The 26,582-nt window shown below is 37.5% G+C and overlaps 1 protein-coding gene across 2 annotated transcripts in view; it reads left to right on the forward strand.

Annotated features, from left to right (window-relative positions):
• The window catches only part of itga9 (integrin, alpha 9), a 90,866-nt gene that overhangs the window by 16,784 nt on the left and 47,500 nt on the right, over positions 1–26,582 (forward strand). The window contains exons 4-15 of one of the 2 annotated variants that reach the window (XM_084391172.1): positions 821–944; positions 4,810–4,877; positions 8,994–9,123; positions 9,206–9,291; positions 9,410–9,472; positions 10,721–10,858; positions 11,049–11,154; positions 15,929–16,023; positions 17,306–17,396; positions 18,492–18,537; positions 18,661–18,815; positions 20,346–20,506. In XM_084391172.1, coding sequence (XP_084247298.1) covers positions 821–944; positions 4,810–4,877; positions 8,994–9,123; positions 9,206–9,291; positions 9,410–9,472; positions 10,721–10,858; positions 11,049–11,154; positions 15,929–16,023; positions 17,306–17,396; positions 18,492–18,537; positions 18,661–18,815; positions 20,346–20,506 — 1,263 coding nt within the window. The remainder of the gene's footprint in view (positions 1–820; positions 945–4,809; positions 4,878–8,993; positions 9,124–9,205; positions 9,292–9,409; positions 9,473–10,720; positions 10,859–11,048; positions 11,155–15,928; positions 16,024–17,305; positions 17,397–18,491; positions 18,538–18,660; positions 18,816–20,345; positions 20,507–26,582) is intronic. The other variant, XM_084391171.1, reaches the window with a different exon arrangement.

A 26,582-nucleotide genomic window follows, 5' to 3' on the forward strand; every position in this document is an offset into this window, starting at 1 on the left:
ATACAAACACCATTATTAGACTTTGAAGTGTGAATTGTTTGTGCTACAGACATGAATATTAATGCAATGTCAAGATCACCATAAAAAAAACATAAAAAAAAGTGTTATGTTCGGATCTTGAGGAAAATTAAGCCAAAATCAGGAGAATATTGAGAAAAATATGAATGCATGGACTCTTAGGGTTTCTGTAACAATCCTAATCTTACATAAAACTTTAACACTATCCGTCCTTGCAAGAACTTCCTTTAGGCACTTCCTTCAGGAAATGCAACTACTTTAGTTACTGTCCTCTGTCTGTGACCTTTTTGCTTTCTCTTTGTCTGTTCTCTCTCTCAGAGTCTCTCTGCTCTCTGGCTGGCTTCACAGCCTTGAGCGCTTCTGTTGTTCCAGGGATCAGAGATGTTTGAATGAAGATGCTCAGTTTTCTAAAACCAACAACCCCCTCTCAGTGGACATATTAGATCCACAGCCGTGGCCAGCTGGTTTTGTCTCAGAAGTTAATTTGGCTCTGGAATAAAGAGAAGAAGCTTTGTCTGTGTATCCTGTTTGTTTCTTGGTGCAATTACCATGCTGATGATGATGATGATGATGATGATGATGCAAATTTAGACCTGATGTGTGTGAGATATATACACGCCTTAGTCATGGTAGACACCATATTTAATTAGATGCAAATGAAAAAGAGGCTGTAAGGGATGCAGAGTCTGGTCAATGGGTTGTACTTGTGTACCTGTGATTCATGTCAAATTGAATAAGCTGTCTACACTGTCTAACTACTCCTTGTCTCTCTTCCCCCTTCCTTTTCTTTTATTGTCTGCAGGCCTGCGCTCACCGCTGGAAGAATGTATACTATGAATCGGAGTATATTCTTCCCCACGGATACTGCTCCATCATCCCAGCCAATCTCCAGGGCAAATCACAGCCTCTCATACCGTGTTATGAAGGTACTGACTCTCTCTTTATCACTTTAACTCCCTCAATAGTCATTCTTGAAATGTTATTTTTTTATATTTTTATATACTGCTATAGTATTTAATGTTTTGAATTAGATTTTATTTTCAGTTTTCGTTTCAATTTCCGTTTTAAAGTTCTAGTAATTTTATGTGCTTGTGCCAGTTTTATTAGTTGTTGTTGTTGTTGTTTTTAAGTAGTTCTATTTAGCCTTCATTTATTTTTATTTCACATTTAGTTTTGTTAATTTTGTGCTTTTTTCAGTTTAATTTCTTTCATTTGTCTATTTAATATTTTTCTTTATTTTTCTTTTTTGTAATTTTAGTACTTAAACTTGTCTAAAATCTAATATTTATATTTTATTTAGCTTTATTTCATTTAACAACTTTTTATTTTATTTTGTTTTAGTTAACAACAGCTCTGGTCTTTTAAAATGTACAAGCGATTTGAAAGTTACATTCAGTGTATCAGTTGTATCAAGATCATTGATTGTTATTGTCCTGTTATTCAGCAATGAGAGTATGTGTTAGTGGAAACTGCTGAAGCAAACATTGCTATTACTATTACGAATAATACTTAAGGTTATTCATTTAAGCAAACCTCTAACCCCAAGTATTACCATAATTGCACCACAGTTTAACTAATGTAGAAGCAGGTCGTCTAAATGAGCGTGAACTCTGAAACCGCTGTTTCTCAGTGTGGTCAGAGCCGCTTCCATGAGGCGCCATAATGGACTAAAGTGAAGTGAACCGCGCGAGAGACATTGAAACTGATCTTGCTAATACATGTCAGCTGACATTGTTCAGTTCAGTTGTGGTATGGTGATGCATTGCAATGTATATAAATCTTGGAAATGTAAGACAATGTATATTGCACCGTGAGGTAGTTGGTGCTAATTGAGCCCTATTGTAGGAGAAGTTCTTCATTAAGCCCAGCAAACACAAAACTGAAAGCAGGCTACAGCAGTGATGGCCAAGTCTGAGCCCTTGAACCCTCAGAACAAGTTGGAAAGATGACACTGTTTATTGTGGCACATGTTCTCAACGGGCTTCACAATGAGTTATGGCGCCCTGAACTTCCTCCAAAACCTCAGAGTGATGTTGTCTGGCATCAGACATCCAGAATCAAAAAGAAGCAGCACATTTCCAGACTCTGCTGGAGAGAAATATGACCAGAGCACAGCACTTGGGAATCTGGAGGACACATTCAGGGTTTTGCAGATTCAATATTTGACTTTGTACTGTCAAATCGATTCATCGCGATTAATCGCATCTAACATAAAAGTTTTTGTTTACATAATATATGTGTACATTATTATATTTATATATATATATATATATATATATATATATATATACAGACCCTTTCCAAAAAATTTGAATATCATGGAAAAGTTTATTTATTTCCATAATTCCATTCAAAACGTCAAACTTCCATAGATTATAGATTCAGGGCTTATTATTATGATTACTTGTGCATAATTTGGGCTTCCAGCTCATAAAACCCACGAAAACAGGATTTCAAAAAATTAGAATATTACATGAAATCACACAGTAATTACACAGTGATACCATGGTCATTGAACCAGGTTTTGGCTCTTTTGGCAGTGTGGGCAGGTGCAAATCCTGCTGGAAAATGAAGGAAGCATGAAGTGCTCTGGAAATGTCCTGGTAGACGGCTGCGTTGACTCTGGGTTTAATAAAGCACAGTGGACCAAAGTCCTCTTTTCTGATGAGAGCAAATTTTGCATCTCATTTGGAAACCAAGGTCCCAGAGTCTGGAGGAAGAATGGAGAGGCACACAATCCAAGATGCTTGAAGTCAAGTTTCCACAGTCTGTGTTGGTCATCGGCTGGTGTTGGTCCACTGTGCTGTCCACTCAACGCAGCCGTCTACCAGGACATGTTCAGAGCACTTCATGCTTCCTTCAGCAGACAAGCTTTATGGAGATGCTGACTTCATTTTCCAGCAGGATTTGCACCTGCCCACACTGCCAAAATAACCCAAACCTGGCTCAATGACCATGGTATCACTGTGTAATTACTGTGTGATTTCATGTAACATTCACATTTTTTTAAATCCTGTTTTCGTGGGTTTTATGAGCTGGAAGCCCAAATTATGTACAAATAAACAACAAAGTTGTGGGCCCTGAATCTATAATCTATGGAAGTTTAACGTTTTGAATGGAATTATGGAAATGAATAAACTTTTCCATGATATTCAAATTTTTTGGAAAGGGTCTGTATATATATATATATATATACACACACACACACACATATATTATGTAAACAAAAACCTTTATGTTAGATGTGATTAATCGCGATTAATCGATTTGACAGTACTACTTTTTACACATCAAGCTGAGGGATGGTTTAGACTTTATTCAGACCTGGATGCATGTCCAAAAAAACACGATGTCACCATAGCCCCTTTCACACAGCGCTTTGAACCCGGGAAATTGCCGGAAAATTGCCAGAGCGCCTTCTGTGTGAACGCAAACACGATCCGGGATCGATGCCGGGTTGGGGACCTAGTAACATTGCCGTGTTCAGTCCCGGAACGCGCGCTGTGTGAACAAAAGCCGTAATAATGCCGTGTCGTAGTGATGACGCTGAAGCCGGGATCGCTCGCCAGCTGTGAAACGGTACGTAATGTGCAAGTTTATGATCGAATCAGAGTAAAAAATGCACAAGCGTGGTTTCAGCAAACTTAAGACGCTGCTGAGACATTACAAGTCACATCGATGTCACGTGTCTTTACGGGATTTTTATGGGTTGTGTGTGAACGCACTCTCTGATTGCGGAAAATCACTGGCAGTGTGAATGAACCAAAATCGAACGAACCCGGGTCGAATCCCGGGTCACTTTATCCGTGTATTTTCCAGAATCTCTGTGTGAAAGGGGCTCATGTTACCAGATCCCCCAAAAATAATACCATAATACTATTTTAGATACTTATTTGTTTTTAGTTTTTTTTGTGTGAAAGCTGTTATATGTACCCATGAGAGATCACAAAATGTGCTTGTTAAAGAAATGTTTAGGTTTAGATTTACCTGAATTGGTGGCATTATATTAACTACTACAAAAAATAGATTCAACTTTCTCTCATTTTTTTATTTTTATTTTAATACTTGCATATTTTTACATATTTTTAACAAAAACTAAATTCACAGTTACTTTCATTAAAACACTTTTGCTTCATGTCAGTATTCCAGTATGAACCAGGAGCGTTTCTTTAAGGGTGCCAATCAACAGCTGTCATTATCAAAATTCACTTGCACTCACTGTTTATCACGCCCTGTATCGCATATTATACATTTGACAGATGTTATTGTAGTATATTAAATTCATCGCCTCCGTCAGCATTGAATTTAATCATCCCAGAAGGATTCATCGTATTTTACAAGATGTTTTGATTTGCTGCGGAAAGAGCGAGGGAGGGTGCACGAATTCTTGATCTGAATTTGTTTCCGTGTTCAGCTCCTGAGTTATTTATTTCCTTCCATATCTTTTCCTGTCTCCAATGAGTTAGCATTGGGGGCCTTCTATGTGTGTGCAGTGCATTATGGGGAGATCCAAGCCCAATATTTTCTGTAACCGGAGAGCACAGCAATCCCCCCCGTTCTCGAAGCCCTCCAGAGTGTGAGCTGTTGTTGAACGCGTTGCTGTTAGGTCGTTCTCAGTCTGTCTCGCGGCCCCCAGATTCCTCTTGGATGGAGTTGGGACTTTGACTAACTCCATATGGAATGTCGGAAGAACTCCAGTAAATGCTGGCTCAGACTTACAGCGAAATCATTTGTGGTCTGATGGGTTTTTTTTTTCTTCCTCTGTCTCTTTCCCCCTACTCACTCTCACAGACCATAAGAAGACCTATGGGGAAGAACATGGCTCGTGCCAAGCCGGGATCGCAGGCGTTTTCACTGAGGTCAGTAGAAGTACGAGCTTGTTATGTGTTTTCACATGTGTGGCGCTCAGATGACATGATTACACGTATGAACACAGACATATAACAGTGTGTGATTGATATATTCATTCTCCAGGGTTCACCCAAAGATGTCTCATTATTTACTCACCTTCGTGTCGTTCAAAACCTGTGATGTTTGGAACACAAATGAAGATGTTTAGCAGAATCCCCAATCTGCTTTTTCCATCTGTGGCTATCAAGACCAATAAAAGTAGTCTGTACACCTTGATGTGCATCTGAATATTTTCAATTTGCATTTGAATATTGTGCGTATGTGAATGATAGTCGTGTAGGATGGGAATCAGGGTTAATGTATGACTTCAGAAGTCTTAAAATTGAATTCACAAGTCATATGAACAGTCTACTTTATTGCATTTATGGTCCAATTTTGTCCTTTTTGGAGCTTGACAGCTTCTAGTCACTATATGTTTTTATTGAATGGGAAAGAGCAGTTAGAGCTTTCTTTAAAATGTTTTTTCTTAAAAATGTTAGTGTGAACTATCCCTTTAAGAGGAAGGTTGCATAAAATCCAGTCCTTGGCTCGACAGGCCTGTTAGCCTCTGTTTAACAGATCCCTGCAAGAATTTGAACAGAATTCAAACTTTTTGTGTGCGATACACACGTTTGCATGAAGGCTTGCGAGTTGTTTGTCCACTCGCTCTTCGTTTTGCACATTGACCGTTTCGGTGTTTTGTATGAAGTGCAGCCAACCTGTTAACGTGCAGCCCAGGCTTTGGAAACAATGTTTGGATCAGATACGAGAACACAGGCTGACAGATGTGATGCCCAACGGTTCATCAATATCATCACTCACTCTCTGACCCTTTTCACTTTGTTTTTCTTAAACGAGAACGAAATATGACTGGAAAATAAACTCCCTAGAGGTTCTGATTACTGAGGTGTTATTCATTTATCAGACTGTGTGTTTTAAGCGATGGCTGAGAAATGGTAGTTCACTAGATTTTGGAACAGAGCTTGTTGTCTATATAGTTTTAAAGCTGACCTGGGGTCTCATTTATAAAACTGTGCGTAGGAACCTTACTAAAAGTGTACGTGCGCCCGAAAGCCAAAAATGGCGTACGTAAAAAAAATATTCAGACTTATAAAAGCGTTTGTACGCCAGAACCTGCGCAGAATTCACTTAATAAATCCCAGTCAGCGGAAGATTGTGCGCACATGCGTCTCCTCCCCGAAATAACCATATATGGAGCTTACAACGCCTAGTTTTACTATGCAGATCCTCATCTGCATATCATTTGCATATGATTATTCATCCACGTGATAACGTTTAACGGTACAAGACACATTACATTAATAAAAATCATGTAGTTGCCTATCCTTGCCTTGTTTTTGAATACATAAATCAAAAATAGTGTCAAATACATTTCAGAGAAAGTTTTTCTCAATCTTTTCCACTGGCCAAATTGTATTTTTAATTGATTTATATTTTTAATGGAAACAGATGGGCCTTGGGCTATAACTATTTTCTCAGACAATCTGGTATTATCATGATAAGCAATTATCTCTGTGGTTAAAACATTAAAACACAGCACGCCACAGGAAAAGTGTTCAGAAGCATCGCATCCACAACAAATATTTCTATTGACTGAATAGGCTATAAAAAAAAATGTGTAACTCTCACTAATGATTTCATGTTTAAGTGTGTAACTCCATTAATTTGAATGGCATATTTAATCTAAATGTTTATACCAGAAGTAAAACATAGTTTAAATCATTATTTTATTTATTTAAACTGTTATTTGCGCCAGTTTCACTAAACGGCTCAACGCGCTCGCTGGCGCGGACATTTAAGAAGGGATGGATATTTGCTTCAAGTGACAGGCTTGGTGAGTGAAATTATATTTTGTATTATCTTTCTGTATATGTTTAATTTTCTTTAGATTTTCTGTCTAAACGTGACCAAAAAGACATTTAACTCCAGCTCACCATCGGTGTCGCCAAACTGCTCCATCTCCAAAACGTTGGTACGCATGGGTCAGAGTTTGCGTGCAGGTGCGCAAATTTTCCCGTCAAGTTTGTTTTTATAAATCACAACTTATGCGTCAGAAGTGGCGTACGGCTCTTTCAGGGCCTGTTTTATGCGTACGCAACGGTTATAAATGAGGCCCCAGATCAGTGTTGGACATTCACAGAGAGGAATTCAAAAGGCTTGACCCATAGAAGAATGGCATGGCTTTGTAGTTTGGGTGGTAATGGCTCTTTATCATTTGGAAGAATGTGACCATCTAGACCTTAAGTGGCTAAAACAGATGTCTGAAAACTCCTTGATTGAATGCTGTCGGCTCAGCTGGAGGTGGTGTTTTTACATGTTTGGCAGGACTGACCAAGTAAAACAGCATTTGTGAGTTTTTTAGCAGTCATGTGTTGTGAAATGGAAAAAGCAGTGGAGAGCGTCCATTTGTGGCTTGATGAAACTCAAAATAACTACGTAAAAGAGCCTAATTCTTCTGTCATTCGAAGCATATTCCATGTGCCCGAGCTTTTATATTTGTATCTTCAGAGATAATGGGTGTCGGAAAAAGGGAAAAGAGTTTTTTTTCCACCAAAGATTCAGAGCTAAACATTTTTGCCAAATTGTGCGTTTTTTTTAAATGTATATGTCGATTAGAGCACAACCTTTCCAGTGGCTTTGGTTCCACGGTCCAAGTATTTTTCCATTTAATTTTTTTCGTAAAGATTTTATAAGGGTTCTAAGCATTGCCAATTAAACAGTGTAAATCTATATATTCTATAAATCTATATTATATTAATATATTATATTATATTATATTAATAAAAAAATCAAGTATACTGTATGCAATAAATAAATAAAAAATATTGAGATTAAAAAACTCTGAATTTTCTAATTGTTGGATTTCTTTTCTGGATTTTAGTATAAATGTCAGGAATTAAACATTTAGTTTTTTTGTCCCGTTTTTTTCCCCCCTAGTTTATGTCATTGCTTAAAGGGGTGGTATAATGCCCTTTTCACAAGATGTAAAATAAGTCTCTGATGTCCCCAGAGTGTGTATGTGAAGTTTTAGCTCAAAATACCCCACAGATATTTGTGTATAGCATGTTAAAATTGTCACTTTTTGAGGGTGAGCAAAAACGCAGTTTTTTGTCTGTTCCTTTAAATGCAAATGAGCTGCTGCTCCCGGCACAGGGGGCGGAGCTACGACAACTTGCACTCACACAGACATGCACTGAAAATTTCTACAACTTTTAGCCTTTTATGTTCAAACCGGAGTCAGACAAAGATGGAGAGACTCAAGAAGAAGTGACAACATGTAGAAGCAACAGAGCGTTTCTGAATGGTTAGTTGATGAATTTATGTAGCTTATGTGTAAGTTATCTTCTAGTCATTGATTAAGCATATTCTGTCTTGATAATCTATAACTCACGTTCCCGGGGGCGGGGTTTATGTTAATTTTAGGGTTAGTGATGTCACTAACCCGGGAGGAATGTCGTGTAGTCTCTACCAGCCGTTTGTTGTAGTCCTTAAAAAGTGATTTCTTTAAAAGCAAATATCTCCCTTTGCTTTGAGCTTTGAGCGTCGTAACTTTGCAGATGTTGTTTATGCTCAAACAGCAACAATACACTAAAGTTAGAAAAGTGAAATCATAATCAACCACCCCTTTAACAAACTTACACTGATCTTTCACAAAAAATAAATTTCTCTATGGAGAAACAGAATGAGATGTTTGCTTCTTACCCTACTGTTGTGCTCCACTGCGGCAGTCATGTAAATAAAACAATGTCTTATTTGAAGTGTGACAATGTGGAGCAATTAAAACAGTTCAAAGGCTTGAGTTCTCCTCCAGTTTAAAGTCCCATTGAGTGATCAAAGCGAAGAACAGCAGCTGCCATTTCAGCTCACGGTTGGGTTACCAGCAGATAATACAACATGGTTTGTGGCTTACGGTTGACCAAAGCCACACCAACAGCTCTGTGTTTTTCTCCTATAATTTGAAATGTAACTTTCTTTTCAGCTGTAAGGAAATGTGCTGAAGCCTGTTGACATTTTTTTTTTGTCTTTTTGAATGGATCTCCATTGCTTTTGATATTGTTTTCTAGGAGCTGGTTATCATGGGTGCACCTGGTTCTTACTACTGGACCGGAACAGTCAAAGTGTTTAACATGACATCCAATACTCACTACAACCTTAATCAAGACGACCTGAGCGCTCATAGATACAGCTACCTTGGTAATTCCTGCTTATTTGGATGTTAATAACTACTTCAACATTGCATGCTGTAGTCAGTCCATCACAGATTTGTGTTTTTTAGGGTATGCTGTGACTGCTGGTCACTTTTCCTCTCCAAACACCATAGATGTGGCAGCTGGTGCACCTCAAGACAGTGGTGGTGGAAAAGTGGGTGGTTTTCACTTAGTTTCTTGCAGTGTTCAGAAATTGCATCATTGCTTCCAGGTTCTGTTTACATTACACCAACTTCGACATTATAAAACCACATTGTCATCCGTCATTTTAGGTTTACGTCTTCAGAATTGAGGGAACATCTCTTGTGAAGATCTTTCAAGCCTCAGGGAAAATGGTGGGTATAGTGTTCAGGTTTACTCATTTATTCCAAATGTAAGATGTTTATTTAATCACTCATAGCTGTTTAAAGGAATCGTTCTCTTTTCTGTGCAACACAGTTTTGAAGAATTTGTACAAATGCATGTGTTGATCAGGGGCTGTGGAGATCAAAAAAGGACAAAAAGCATCATAAAAATACCATTAACCCTTTAAACGCCTAGTGTATCATATTTGATATGCAAATTTCTTATGCCTCTAAATTGTCAATATGATCAACATTTTTGTTAAAATCAAATCTACTACTTGTCGGATTGATGGTTTATACTTTTTTATACTAGTAAAAGTCATTTTAGTATCTGAAGGATTTTTATAAAGTAAGCATAACTTTTATATTTTAAGATGGACACTTATTGCACTGAAGCAACTTAGGTTTACGTTACGTAATTATCCTTACATCATTTTTTTATGTTTTAAAACATTTAGAAACAATTTAAAACATTTCTTTTTTTAGAAAAAATCGTGTTAAAATGTGAATATAATATGAAACATTAGGCATTGTTGTATTGCGTTCCATTATGCCCCCCCCCCCCCCCCCCCCACACACACACTCACACACACACACATACACAATAAAAACTACAGAGATTTGATCATAAAACTAAGCATTTAAATATCATCTTACTGAGACATTATTGGGAGATATTGAGTATCCACTCATATTTATATGCAATTTCTGTAAGTAGTTGCTATACTGTTATAAAGATCTCATTTGTTTACTTTACAAGCTATTTTTACCATATATATATATTATCAACTGCATCAAATTGCATAGTTTTGCTCAGTTTGAGCCTGTGAATGAAATTGAGGAGTTTTTTCCTCCTTGAGTAAGAGATTCACTATATCATATTAGCCATAAAAGCCTGATGCATCAAACATGATACTCAACAAAAAAAACATATGCCAACTTCTTTCTTATATTGTGTCTAAATGTGTTTTACAGGGTTAAAGTCGTGCATATGACTCATGATCTATGTCCCAAGTTCTGAATGTAAGAAAAAAGGATGAAAATTGAAGTTGTTAGTTGAAAAACAGCTCTCAGATCTTATATATATATTCATGTAGAGTATATTCAAATATAGGTCAGCATAGCTTGACTTTCTTCCAAAAGGGAACAGTATGAGGTAATGCATCTTATGGAGGTGTATGTGCCCTGTGCATGGCGTTGTAACCTGACCCGTTTGCTCTTGGCTCGGCTTGGTTTCAGATGGGCTCTTACTTTGGCTCCTCATTGTGTGCAGTTGACCTAAACGCGGACGGACTGTCGGACTTGCTGGTGGGAGCACCCATGCACAGCAAAATCCGGGATGAAGGCCAAGTTTCTGTTTACCTCAGCAGTGGTAATGTGAGTTCACCATGCCTTACATATACAGAATGTGTTACTTATTAATGATGCCAATATTTGTCATAAACGACACTTAAATGCCTTTAAAGTTGATACACTAATGCCTTAAAGCTGCATTGTGACCAGGTTTTAATTTTAAGGTAAATATCTTCATGCAACTTGACAAAGTTTTTCGTTCCTGTTTGTTCAGGGAGTAATGGAGGAGGTCGCGATATTGAACGGTGACAATGCATACAACGCTCATTTTGGAGAGTGTATCACGTCTCTTGGGGACATTGATGACGATGGCTACCAAGGTCAGTGTCCAAAGTCTGCTTGAGCTCAAAATGATCACACATCAGAGCAGTGCATGAGCAACTAATAGTGAAGTCCTTCAACATAAAGGAATATTCTGTCAGATTATTTCTTTGAAATAAATTAATACTTTTATTCAGAAAGGATGCATTAAATTGATCAAAATTGACAGTAAAGACATTTATAATGTTACAAAAAAATTATATTTCAAATAAATACTGCTAATTTGAACTTTGAAAATGTTAAGAATCCTAAAAAAAAAAAGTGTATCATGGTTTTTCAACATTGATAACAATAAAAAAGATTTCTTGAGCAGCAAATCATCATATAAGAATGATTTCTGAAGGATCATATGACACTGAAGACTGGAATATTGATGCTGGAAATTCAGCTTTGATCACCGAAATAAATTACATTTTACAATATTTCACAATATTACTGTTTTTACTGTATTTTTGATCAAATAAATGCAGCCTTGGTGAGCAGAAGAGACTTCTTTTAAAAACATAAATAAAATAAAAAAACTTTTGAACGGTAGTTGATGTTTTAAATATGCAGTTATCACACAATGAATTGTAAGTGTGTTACTGTACACATATGTTTAACCTGGTATATTCCTTTAAATTCAAAATGATCACAAAAGCAAATTATGCAAAACTCATATTTCCACTGTATTGGAGACAGACAGACATCGTTTGTCAAGTAACTGGAAAAGATATTTTGATGTGAAGCAGATTCAAACCTCAGATATCTCCTCTGTGACTTGTGTTCTCACTCTTGATTTTCCTGGCACCCCACAATCCAGTCGGAGGCTTTTCTTGGCATCTGGTTTCGCTCTTTACCTGATGCATTGCTTGATTGTAGCTCTATTTTCTGCATTTCGCCTTTTTTTTTTTGTAGTTTTAGTACGGACTTTCCTCATAAGTGTTACTGAAAGTGTTTAGGGAGACTGACCATCTGATAATAAAAGACCAAACACAAATCCATTCATGTGGAAACAAGATGGTAAGAAATCAGAGCTTATGAAGCTAATTCAAATGGCCTGAGGAATATCTGAGAAGTGGAGACAGATGTGTCAGATTAAACAGGAAGTGAATCTTTCCGTTGTGGGACAGCGAGGGGGTTGGCAGCACTTTTAAAACAAGAATCTGATTCAAACAATCAAGCATCTTAGTAAAAATGTACGTGTGTATCGAGAAGCGTCTGTGATTAACTTCTTTAGGGGTCAGTGTTGTAGTAAATAGTCTTTTAGGAGGCTGTAACCATAAAGAGATTACATGAGGTTAACCTGTTTCCCTTTGACCTGCCTCTTATTGGGTATAAATTTACATCAGCTTGTGAAAAGCAGGGGGGTCTGTTCCCTAATAAAGATTTCTATTGCAAATAAATCCGGCTCTTTTGAACTTTCTGTTTGTCAAAGTTAGGGGTGTGAACCGACACTGGTCTCACGGTTCGGTTCGATTACGATTATCATGTCATCGATTCAGTTCAATTCGATATCACGATGCACCGCAGCCTCAATTTTAAATTTTACTTCAAAAGTGATGTGTGCGCGCGCGTGTGTGTGCGTGTGCTCGCCTGTTCGGGAAGTCGCAGTGACAGAAACAGTGACATTCCAGTTTAAGTTTCAAAGGAGTAAAGCTTGTTTATGCCATTAAGAAAAGGAAAATTTGTCAAATAAATTTAGTTTTAAAGAAATGTTCATTTAAAAGCAGCGCTCATTAATCAGTGTATTATGTGTTAATGTTAATGTATTAATGTTACCATTAAAGATGCGCGCATCAACCGTCGCCGAGTCCGCTGTTGAAGGTGACGATCATTCATTTATAATCACGCGTAACAACACAGAATAATTGTAATTTGACCATCGGGTGCGGATACTTAAATCAGAGAAAATTATTGGGGCGGGTGGATGATTTATTTTTGGGAATAAATGCGGATTCGGTTGGTGCTCATCCGCTTACACTAAAGCCTGTTTTATGCTTCTGCGTCGAACTGCCGCCGTAGCTACGTCGTAGGCTGTGTGTAGCGCGCGTACCCTACGGCGTACCCTGACGTGCACCTCTCCAAAAATGTAACAACGCGTCAATTCTACGCGGACACAAGCGCTGTGATTGGTCTGCCAGAACCCCTCCCTCGGGGTTTCACACGCTCCCTAGGTACGCGTCAACGCGGACAACGACACAGAAGTATAAATTAAAACCAACACGTTGCCTACGGCGTATAGGCTCCGGCGTAGGTCCGACGCAGAAGTATAATGAGGCCTTAAAGCAGACAGACTCTGCCAGGCGTTAACAGCTCAGGATGAAAACGTCTAACGTGGTTTATCAAGTTAGTGGTATTACTTCCTGCATATTCTATTTGTGCGTGACATGAGCGCACACAGCGCGTCTTCTGCAGGTCGCGCTTACTAGGTTGTTCATAAAAGCCGGAATGTGCCCAGATGTCGGCTTTTAAAGTAGTTGGAGCATTTTTTTTATTTTATTTTTTTATAATTGAAGTCTTTATTTATTTGTGACATTTTTAACAAAACAAGAGTGTGACAGAACTTTGCACCAATCTTCTTTACCAATGGCACAACTCAGATCTCTCTGCCAGATGGTCCTCAAATTTTCACATATCTCTTTTTTTAAATTGGTAAATAATTTGTAGAAAACAGCTGCTCTGTCTGCTGAACCAGACAATTCTAAAAACTCCACCACTGCATTTGTGCTTTGAGTAAATCTTCCTTTGGTAATACAATCCCTTATTTGTAAATATTTCCAAAAATTAGTTTTCCTAGTCAGACCATATTTTGGGGTTATTTCAACAAAGGACATAAACACTCCCTCTGAATAAAGATCACTTATCCTGTGTATGCCTTTGACAAGCCATTCATTCCAATATATAGTTTTTTTTCCCAATCCGTGCAGCAGAGTTGTTCCATAACGAGGCATAAGGTTGTCTTAAGTGAGATATTCCACAAATCTTGTGTACCTCTATCCAGACAGCTTTAGAATACATGAGTACCGGGTTGTGATGAAAGTCTTGTCCATTATTAGCTGATCCCTGTGAGAGAACATCCAAGGGTGTAAAAGGGCTCACTAGTTCCTGTTCAATCTTGATCCAGCCCAGTTCAGAGTCCAACCCTGTCCAGTATTTGACCAGTCTTGACATTTCAATTGCTAAATTATACAGTTTCACATTTGGAAGAGCCATTCCCCCAATGTCTCTAGAGGCCCACATTTTCTTTATATTAACTCTTGGCTTCTTCTTGTTCCACAGAAAATCTTTAATCATCTTCTCAAATTGACTAAATATTTGTAAAGGAATTCTTACCGGTAACATCATGGAAACATAATTGAACTGTGGGGCCGTAGTTGGAGCATTTTTAATTTTCTCTTGCACTCGCGTCTCACCTCCCTCTGCCATTGTATGCTACCGCAACAAAGCACTTACGCGACAAATGACGTCAGAAAAGCGTCAGTACATTATAATCGGTTATGGTCTATTACTGAACCGATACCGAATCGCCCTCGTCTGCATCGCGATGCATCGTAGAAACGATTAATTTCGACACCCCTAGTCAAAGTTCTATTCTATTTGCCACAAAAACATTAAGCATCACAACTGTTAATAAGAATAATCAGAAATGTTTCCTGAGCATCAAATCATCATATTAGACTGATTTCTGAAAGATCATGTGACACTGAAGACTGGAGTAATGATGTTGAAAATTCAGCTTTGCATCGCATGAATAAATTACGTTTTAAAATATAGTTTTCGCATAGAAAACGTCAATTTTAATAATATTTCACAATTTGACTGTATTTGTGTGTTCAAATAAATGCAGCCTTAGTGAATATAAGAGACTTTAACAAAAACATTAAATAATCTTATCTTACCAACCCCCAAACTGAACGCTAATTATTTAAAAGCTTTGCATATAAATTGTCTCAGTCTCAAGTGGCAAAAATATCTCTGCCTATAAATATAGATATTAATGGCTGGTGCTTCAGATTTAGTGTTCGCAAAAATTTCTATAATTATTTGCAGTTATACAAATGTTTTTTATTGTTTCAGAATTCCATCATATACGAAACAGATCCAGAATCACAAATCAGACGAACTATATGCCAACAGATGCCATGAAAACTGTCAACCTTAAAGCAAAGCAGTTATAAAAATGTTAAAGTTTTCAAAGCTCAGCACATTTTAAATATGTGTTAGTGAAATGTGTACTGCTGCTGTTCATGCACAAGGGTTTTTTATGACACCGTTTAAACCCCCCTGAAGTTTCACAGACCTTTACAGGCTCTCAAAAACACGTAAGTGTCCATTAAGTGACTTAGCAGAGCGTCTTTCTAACAGAGATGAGCTTAAAGCAAACAGTCATTTATTGGGGTCCTGACACACACAAATCCACTTCTAGTGTTTCTATTTCAGTCGTAAGCCGACTGCAAACTATGCTGTTTTTTCTAACATTTACGATTGTTGCTCGTCAGACTGTCCGTCATGAACCCAATAAGATCTTGAGGAAAAGCCAAAGCAGACTCAACGACGACTGTATATTAAGTCAGACTGTCTATCTCAGCTAAGACTTTGTTTTAAGATCAATTCATGTGCTATGTTCTTCCATCCATTAATGAGATGCGAAACTCTGTTTGGCCTACGAAAGAAATGTTTTAAAATTTAAATCGTGGTAAATATCATACAGTGTGCGCCCGGCTTTACTCTCTGTTTCTCCCTTGTTTCCATCTTTCTCATTGCCTTGTTCGCTGGTCTTTTGTGCTGTAGATGTTGCGATTGGAGCTCCTGAAGAGGATGACTATGGAGGAGCTGTCTACATCTACCATGGTGATGCCACAGGAATAGTTAACAAGTACTCAATGGTAATCAACCATTATTTTGCTGAAGTGATTTTTTTTTATTTTTTTTATTATATTATTTTATTTTATTTAAAATTTTATTTTGTCAACTTTCAACAGTATACGGTAAAGTCGACCATTAGTTTTTAGTTAGTTTTATGATTATAAAACTATGATTATTTTATGATTATAACCAAGCATTAGTTAGTTTTCTGTTTATTTATGATGCTATTGAGTTTGATTGGTGACTGTCTTAAAGGGGTGGTATAATGCCCTATTCACAAAATGTAAAATAAGTCTCTGATGTCCCCAGAGTGTGTATGTGAAGTTTTAGCTCAAAATACCCCACAGATATTTTTATATAGCATGTTAAAATTGTCACTTTTTGAGGGTGAGCAAAAACGCACCGTTTTGTGTCTGTCCCTTTAAATGTAAATGAGCTGCTGCTCCTGGCACAGGGGGGCGGAGCTTCAACAGCTTGTGTCCTTTTAAGTTTCAAAAACGTTTAGCCTTTTATGTTCAAACCGGAGTCAGACAATGATGGAGAGACTCTAGAAGAAGTGACAACATGTAGAAGCAACAGGACATTTCTGTATGATTGGTTGATGAATGTGTAGTTATCTTCTAGTCACTGATTAGCATATTCTGTCATGATAATCTATTAATCGTGTTCCGGGGGCGGGGTTTATGTACATTTTAGGGTTAGTGATGTCACTAACCCGGATGGAATGTTGTGTAGTCCCTACCAGCCGTTTGTTGTAGTCCTTAAAAAGCGATTTTTTAAAAAGAAAATATCTCCCTTTGCTTTGAACTTTGAGCGTCGTAACTTTGCAGAAGTTGTTTATGCTCAAACAGCAACATTACACACTAACTAAAGTTAAAAAAGTGAAATCATAATCAACCACCCCTTTTTAAAATGAATTTGATGGATTGATTTAGTTGGAAATGGGTCACTTGTTTTATTGAGAAACCTAATAGCTCATGCAGTTTAACAGTTTGATTGATGTGTAAGCAGTAGGTTCATCAGATTATATCTATCGTCTGATATTGTGGGAAAATGCCTTAAATGGAGCTGAGAGTGCTAGACGGATATTAGTAGCTGAAAGAATAATCAAATTAGCTCAAATATTTAATAAATGAACACACAAGGGAGAGGAAATGTGTAGATCTGCGTGGCATTTTGAAATCTCTAGATGTTTTATTAATGTTTTTTTTTTCTTTTCTGTGTTCACGTGTTAATTCAGATGTTATGAAACGTCTCTGATTGGTTGATGTGATTTTTCTCTCTCACCTTGATCGTATGCAGAGATTGTCTGGGCGAAGCATCAACCCCACCCTCCAAATGTTCGGCCAGTCAATTTCCGGCAATGTGGACATGGATGGAAACGGATATCCAGGTTTGGCTTTACTTTAGAAACTTGGCTAGTTCTGCTCGAATGAACATTGAGAATGTTCCGAATTAACTAGATCAAAACCGACCGCATTCAGTGAGAAACCATGACTGGTGCCAGACCACTAACATTGGCCTTTTGCGATCTCTGCGTAAAGATGGGAAACATGTAAAAATTTTAACGACCTTCAGTTAGTTTATTCCATTCTGGAAACCTCTAAGTATTAAACTTCAGTGTGTAACTCATGACATGAATGACTCGTCAAATCATGTGATTTGTCCAAAGCGATCGGGCTTATGATGTGAAAGCTGCTGTAAAAATGGCCAAAAGATGCTCCTCATCTTTTTTTTGCATCCACAGAAGAATCTGGTCCAAGACAGGATTAATTATATGATGGAGAATGTCCCATGCTTCGCTAATCCGAGGAATGTGGATTAAGTGGTGTTTGCTTAATTTTCTCAACCGCTTCTTGACACGTTGTGTCTGCTCGGCCGAGCTCGTAGTGCTGTGGCCAGCAAGCATTTTGTTTACAGCATTCCACAGTGGACGCTCTGATTAAACAGAGGCGAAAGAGAATATCAACAAAGAAGACTTCATCTTCTAAGTGATTTAAACTATTTAAAAAAAAACACTTCCTTTTATATACTGGATAGCAGTTAGCATGTACAATAATTGTGCTGTTTTGCATTAGAGTTTACTAATTAGTGGTGACCAATCATAACCATTTGCTATCACAAAATGTTTGTTTTTATTATTTATAGTATTTATTCATATTTTGATATATATATATATGTAGCTTAAGTTTTAAGAATTTTCTCATGTGCTTTTGTCATTTTTTTGTCATTTATTTTCTATATTACTCGTCTTTTTAATATTTTTTTTGTTTTAGTACTTCAATTAGTTGGCAAGGCAACTTTTCAATTTTTTTAAAGTTTTTCATCTAATATTTATGTTTCATTTTATCTCAGCAATTATGATTTTGAATAGTTTTAAGCTCTGAATTGTACCTTATGATAACATCTTATCATCCAGATAAACACGTCTTATCATTCCTGACCTTCCAGATAAACGTTTTTGTTTGTTTGTTTTCATCCATATCAGATGTGACGATAGGGGCGTTCATGGCTGACAGTGTGGTTTTGTTAAGGTAAGTTGTGCACTTCGGATCCAACAAAAGCTTAATTACATCAGTTCCTAGTTAGTGTTCTCTTATAATCATCCCATCCAGTCTGGTGTAGCTTTGACCTTTCTTTGCTGTTGCATGTGACAGATCCAGGCCAGTGATCTCGGTGGACGTCTCCATCTTTTTGCCTGTCTCAATAAACATCACAGTACCGCAGTGTCATGAGGGTCCACAGCATCTCAACTGCTTCAATGTCACCATCTGCATGAGCTTTCGAGGAAAACATGTGCCTGGCCACATAGGTGACTCACTATAGATTCATTTTTGGGAGGGTTTTTGGTTCAGTGTTTTGGGATTTTTATTTTATTTTATTGCATTGCATTGCATTTTAGATCATTTTAATTTAATTTATTTTATTGCAATGCATTTTAATTCATAGAATTTTATTTAAATTTAATATTTATTTTATTATTTAATTGTTATTATTTTTATTTTATTTTACTTGCTCAGAAAAAAAAGGCTTTTTTTCCCAATTAAATCTAGTTGTTTTGTTTCTGATATTTTTTTACTTGACTCAATGAGCCTGACTGCATGAGAATGACCTCTTGCTAAACCGTTGGGTGTGGCCACTGCTTGCTGAGTGGGTGTGGCCTTATGGGAGATGGAGTATATTAAGGGGGTGTTACATAATGGGAACGTTTCAGGGAAGTACAGAGCACTAGTGTTAGCTCCACATGGCACTCGCATTGGGAAGTGCACCTTGTGTCTGGGTAACGCCCTGGTTCTGTAGGCCGGAGTGAGCTCATAGTGCGCTCACAGCTGGATGTGTTCAAAGAACAATCCCCTGCATTGGTCCAGGAGCCCCTTCCTGCTCACAGACCTTCATTAGAGTAACACCCTGTGAGACTAGCAGAGAAATAATAGCTCTTACTCACCGTCAGGGTTGGAGCAAGGGTCCTGCAATTAAACATTTGACCTCATCACAAAAACTGTCAAGAAATTCATCAAGTTCCTACAGTCACACTCAGTGGAAAGAAAGCAGCTATTTCTGGGGTCCTGTCCAACAGTTCTGTGTTTTTGATCAATTTCTGGGTTTTGGAAAAGCCTGTAGGTGTAGATGGATGAATCTCACCAAGAGATGTCTGGATCATATTTCATCCCAAAACAAAAAGAAAAATGCAATATTATTTTTCATAAAGAACCTGAAACTTACTTTAAGAGCAAGGCCAAACTTATTTTATTTTATTTTTTTGACGTTGTATTGATGACAATTCAGCACATTTCCTCTTTACTGCAAAACATCTCATTATTGTAATGTGAAAAAATATAATATTGTTTGAATTGTATTGTATAATTTTAAGTACACATCATCATTTATTTGTTGTAATAAATTAAATGTTAAAAAAAAAATCACAATATAACAGTAATGATAATGAGATTTTATTTGCATTATATTGATGAAATGTACTTATTTGTCATTAAATATTTATTTATTCATTCAAGTTTTTATTTATTTTATTTTATTTTATTTTTAACTGATTCATCAGTACCATTTGAACCATATTTCTTCTTCAATGTCCTTGCTGTTTTCTCAAACTTCCACAAATGAAACCTTTAACTCTTGGACGTGGCCCAGGAAATGTTCTTGTACTGTTCTCTCTCTTTTCCACAACTTTGACAGTGGGAACTTGATGTCTTACTTGACTTTGTTTTTAAATCTAAAATCAGCCTGGAATGCTTCTGATAGTGTGTGTTTAACCACAGATCATGTTATGAGAGATGTTTACACATTGTTGTCTTACAGAAATGTGTGTGTCTGTTTTCCTCCTCAGAGTTGCTGTACAATCTAACAGCAGATGCAGATAAGAGACTCAAAGGTCTGCCGGCCCGGGTGTATTTTGGAAACGGTGTTGAGCAGACCGGTGCTGTAAGTCAGCGTTTCAGCCTGGAAATCAACCGACAGCAGTGCCATCAGTACACGTCCTTTGTAAGGGTGAGTTTACTCAAAGATATCCCAGCGTACCTCATGTTCCCCAGGTTCAGACTCCAGGGATTTGTTCTTGAAAATCAAAATGTACCCGTTTTACTTCCGTAATATACATTCCTGGTCTTGTTGTGCATTCATCCTTGTTATCCCAAAAGTTATCTCCTTTCATTAAAAGTTAATAACCAATAGCCAAAAAGCTAAATTTTTAGGCTGCTGTTTTAACCATGTGACGGCTACTGTTTTATATTTAACACGCAAATTTTGAATCATGTTCAAATGTGAGTTTCCGGCTCGTCAGGCTTTTGAGGAAGGTTTATTTTCTCATCTCTTAATCATCATTGTATTGCATTGCATTATATGTTTTAAAACTACAAGCTTTGATCGTAAAACTAAGCATTTAAATATCATCTTTCTTATTGGTAAATATAGAGTGATTTTAATGTTGATTAATATCAATTATGATATGTAACGCTCACTTTTAAAATGCATTCAATGCATTCAAAGTCCCAGCCTACTTTCTTTCTCGTAAAATGTCCTGTTTCACCGGGACATTCCGAAAGTAAAATGGGTTGTGAACGCCACAAATGTCTTGTAGTCCGGAGGTATCAGCACCGCAGAATTCATGCTGGTCCATGTGATGTTGTTTGCACTTGTCCTCGACTGACCCAGTGTCTTTTCTCTCCCATGACCTGTACTGTAAACAGCCCTGTGCTGGAGGTCGAGCCATGTTGTGCTGAACTTTATTTCACTCCATCAACATGCACCAAATATGTCCATGCGCAGTTTTCTGTAACTGCTTCGAAATAGTAGCTTTTGTTGGTTTTTATTTGTTGCTGGTTGTCGAATAAAACAAGCTATGAATTTGAAAACGGTGTGATTTCACACCTGCACATTAAATAAATAGTTAGTATGGCAATTTTGACTGTCAAGCTCGTAAAAACTCAAAAGAGCACACTTAAAAATGACTTGTGTGCTGTGTTCTGAAGCAATACGATAGATTTGCGTGAGGAAATGGCCAAATTGTGTTGCCATGTACTGCAATCTTCCCTTCAAAGGACTATCCATGTCTTTGGTGCTCTGATTAAATCATGTAGGAGCTTGTGTGGTTTGAGTCAAAGGAGATTTTCACTAAGTGACCTATAATAAAGTCTCACTATCAACATGAGATACCCACCATCAGGTGACAAACAACTACCTTTTGAAATGCAGCGTACTTAATGAGAGACCTTGTTTTGCGAGTGGGCCGAGAGACAGTGGTCATTGTGAGCACACAGTTAGCCTCTTGTTGTCTGTCTGCTGGTAACAGGCTGCTATCACAGCGTCAGTATCCTCAGGGCGTCCCGGCCGTGACGAGAAGGCCCACACAGAGCCCGTAAACTTCACTGGCGCTGCTTTATGAGTCACTTCTCCATAGGGGATCTTCTTACAGGAAGGGTTTGCTCCATACCAAGCTCCTGTTTTTTGCTTTACACGAAACAGCGCATGATACAAATATGCTTTAACCAACAACGTTAAGCCTGTGACAATAGAGTTTGCTGACCTGGTCTTAAGTACATTCACACATGGTTTTCCTTTGGCAGCTGTAAGACTGGTAAGGGCCATTCTACAAAATGTGCCTTTTGTGTTCTTTCATTACACGCATGACTAATGACTTTAACAACTTAACTCAACAAAAACTGAATATGTGGTATGTATTAAAAAAAAGTTGGAGATATTTTGTTAGTTTTGTCATTAGGGGACCATTTTAAAGGGTTAGTTCACCCAAATTAAATTAAAATTATCCCATAATTTACTCACCCTAAAGCCACTTCTTTTTTCAGCCGAACACAATCAGAGTTATATATAAAAAAAAATGTCCTGGTTATTCCAAGCTTTATAATGGAAGTGATTGGTACCTTTTTTTTTTTTTTAAGCCCAAAAAAGCACATCCATCCATCCATAATAAAAGTAAAAACAAGGTAGCATTCACTCCCATTATAAAGCTTGGAAGAGGCAGAATATTTTTTAATATAACTCTGATTGTGTTCGGCTGAAAGAAGAAAGTCATATACACCTTGGCTTGAGGATGAGTGCATTATGGGATCATTTTCTTTTTTGGGTGGAACAAACCCTTTAAATTGTGAACCTTGTTCCCATGATTTTGCAGACTGCGTATTTGTGGCATTAAATACCAGCATTAAATTCTCTAAGAAGCATACAGTTTCATGATGACCTTGAGTAAAAGGCTTTAAATATCAACTTTTTGAAATAGAAAAGGCTCCTTTTTTATACAATGACCCTTAAATGTCTTTGACTTTAAAGTAGCTGCTAACAAATACACATGAATACAGCTTTGCTGTAGCGAAGGGGAGACTTAATGCATCTTAATATTTCATCTTGTTTATAGGCACTGCAGATTTGTTGCTGCATCTTTCATTGTGTTTGTACTTTCAATTAAACATTGTACAATCTCCTCTCAAGGCCTAAAACAACCAGAGAGCTGCTGTTTATTGCACATTTTTCACTGATGGTCTGAGTCAGCGTGGTTTATTTTATGTTTTAAATGTTCTGGAGAAACTCTTTTGGACTAGGGAATCACAGATCGAGGGATATGTGTTTTAAAGGCTGGTTAATGAGTGAGAATTGTAACGTAATGCCTTCAAAAGTTGTCCTTGTGTTCTGGGTGGGCAGGCGGATCACCATGCCTTCTCACTGGGTGATCCTTAATGGATCAAGCAGCTTAAACACAGTTCATCTACAGTAAATACACTCATTTGTCACTCTTGTCTCGGTAGATTTGACGTGGGTCCTGTCTGTCAGTGGAGAAACTTCTGTATCTCACTTACAAGTCTGAATGTCCAACAAAGACGGCTTTACAAAGTGTTTTTTCCAGGTTGATATTTAGTAGTTCCATGTGGAGAAAACTGATATCTCCTCCGTATCTTTTGGGATTTGCTGGTGCTTTCTAAGGCCTTACTACTTCTGCTCATGTTCCACTTTGGTGTGCATCTCATCCCACAGCAGTTTGGCATCATGACGGCGAGTTTTGCATGGGCAAACTCCACTCACTTCAGAACATGTAAATCTAATCTAATATTGAATTTTCTCTACTAATTGCAGTATGAATTTGTATTATATTGCAAAGTACATAGTATACACAGCAAGAGTATAATCATAGCAAACACTTTCAACTTAGTCTGAAGTAAACTGACCCTGTTAGCGCAGCTTTAAATTACCCTGTCAGCCTAATGTAAGTGAGACGTACTTTTATTGCACTGTATTCTTTGTGCATTTGTGAGAAGTGTTTGCATTAGCAGAGCTGTTTGTGTAAGAAAAGTATCTGTGCTTATGACGTGTCTTAGGATTGTTTAAACTGATTATGCCAGGCATGGCTTTAGTGGAGTTATATTATGGATATTGTCAGGCCGTTTTCATGTGCACTGGGTGGTATAGTAGAGCAAAGGAGTTTCACAGTTCAAAAGTTTGAGGTCTGTAAGATTTTTTTTGTATTTTTGTATTTTTTTTAGCTTATACTCACCAAGGCAGAATTTATTAAATAAAAATACAGTAAACATTTTTTTTTTAAATAACTTGATGACATTTATATTTACATTTACATATTTGGCAGACGCTTTTATCCGAAGCAGCTTACATTGCATTTCAAGCTACACATTTACAGTCTTATCAGTTCTTGCTTTCCCTGGGTATCGAACCCATGACCTTGGCGTTGCAAGCGCCAACGCTCTACTGTTTGAGCTACAGCTACATGTGATGAATAGAAAGTTCAGAAGAACAACATTTTGTAGCATTGTAAATGTCTTTTCGATCAATTTAATGCATCCTTGCTGGATAGTGAAAAGTATTCATTTCTTTAAAAAATGACTTTACTATAGTCAATCCAAAAATGATGCAGATAAAAATGTACTGATTCACTCTCTAATGGATTCCCATAATTATAAGCCTCGTATCGGTTTGTCAAGCAACACTCAAATATGTTCCAAAACATGAGTGTGTTTATTCAGTCGGCGAGTTTAAAGCAGCACAAAATCCCCCGTCATCAAGTGTGATTTGGCTGCTGTCCCGAGGGCCGGGTCTGCACGGCTCTCCTCTCATTTATCCGGGTGTTAGTGTCTCCCCGCAAGAAGCCAGGACCCCCACTCTCTATCTGAGGTATGCTAATTGAAACCAGCTGGCTCTCCGCCGGGATCTCTGGAGGGAACCTTCACTAACTCTCACACGGTGAAAGCACTGTGAGGAACGTCACAGCGGTCCGGGGAGATGTTGTTTTGTCAACTGGAGCTCTTGTTCTGGCCCTCTGGCGACACCGAACTGGTTTCAGTCTGTGAATGCGTTCAGACTCACTTCACTATATATTGCAGGAGAACATTTGGATGAACCTTCATCTTGATTTAAGAGATATCTGCATATTGTTTTTCTTTGTTAAACTTGGTTTCTGAGCAAAGTAAATACCTGCTGATTTAGGTTAGTTGAGGCCAATGAATGTGATATTTGCATTGGCTGATCTTACTTTGTTTTTTGCTTTTTTTGTTCTCGCAAGTTTTTTGAAATAGTCCTTGAAATTGGATTTCACGTTTGATTGACTTTTAAGTCTTTATTGAAGTCTTATTCTTCGCCACATGACCGGGCCATTAGGATTCGGTTGCGAGAATACCTCTGACAGAGATATGAAGTGTCCAATCACAGTCTGCTTTGTTCTTATGTGCTGTTTAGAGGAGTGTTCATTTGAAAAGCCTGAATATTTTCTTTAAATGTTATTTAAAGCATAACTATTAATATATTAATGTTTACAGTTGAACAGTATCTGTTTAAAGCATTTAAAGGTACATGATGTAACTGCATGCATGCATATTAATATACTTTATGTATGTTAATATACAGTATGATGTTCTCTTTAGCATAACTGATATACTGTCAATATTGTGAATATGTTTGCAGTAGATCAATGTTTTTAAAATGGTATAAATAATATATTTTATAATATATTATAATGTTTACATTATGACTAGCTTCATTGTGGCCAAGTAGATGCATATGTTGAACCCTAGTAATATCATTTTGTTGATCTTTATTCAATTAGTTCCCCAAACAGGAACAAGCTACACCATTTCCTGTTCAGTAATGTGCATCGCAGCGCAATCCAGAATTAGTTGTGATTTAATTAGATGAAATTTGACCTGCAGGACGTACGTTTAATTGAACACATTGTTCTTTTCCAAAGGTTGCTGTGGTTGGTTTGACACAAGCATTCCTGTGCACACTGAGGTTAGAAAAACTTTGTGAAACCCCTGCATGAAGCCAAAAGAAACAAGCATCTACACGGGCTTCTCAAAATTCTAGTAAATAGTCTAGTTATAATTTCCCTCCGCTAGAATAGGAGGCATTACGTAACGGATTCATGTTGATCATTTTAAACATGTTTTTATTGGCACAGTTTTATGGAATATCATACCAGACTGCCAGATGTTCTTTGCTTGGTTATTTTTAGCCAGATAAACTGCATATGTTGTGCACTAGCACCTAAGAGCAAGCGAGCAAATGTTTTTTGATCATGATGGATGTTTTTGGATGAACTTTTGGAGTTGAGTGGAAGATTCGGCTGGTTTCTTGTCTCACCATTGCCACCCTCATGCTAACCGTTCGCTTCATCACCTCGTGACATTTTCACAATCCAATGTTTTTTTCACGCACAATGGGTCGAAAAACTGCTTGGGTGGATTTTCCATATTGCATATAGGGATCAGGGCAAGTTTAAATGTCCATGCTGAAGGATGAGGCATTAGAGGAATCAACACTCAAATGAGCAGAACCAGATGCGAGGGACAAATCTATTTCCTGTGTTATTATGGCAGCCACACACACTGTTCTCTCTAGTAGAAAGGAAATGACAATAGTATTTTCTGGACTGTTAGGCTAGATGTGGTTCACCCTGGATCCCATTGCAATAAGTAGGCCTGAATTCCTCTATGTATATTGTCAGATGATTGTCAGGGGTACCTCATATTGATTCAGTTTTTTTCCCTCATAGCAAGTCTATATAAATAGCTTAGCATAATTTATCACATATGCATTTACATTCCATCAT

The sequence above is a fragment of the Rutilus rutilus genome (assembly GCF_951802725.1).
Source record: "Rutilus rutilus genome assembly, chromosome: 20".
NCBI lineage: Eukaryota > Metazoa > Chordata > Actinopteri > Cypriniformes > Leuciscidae > Rutilus > Rutilus rutilus.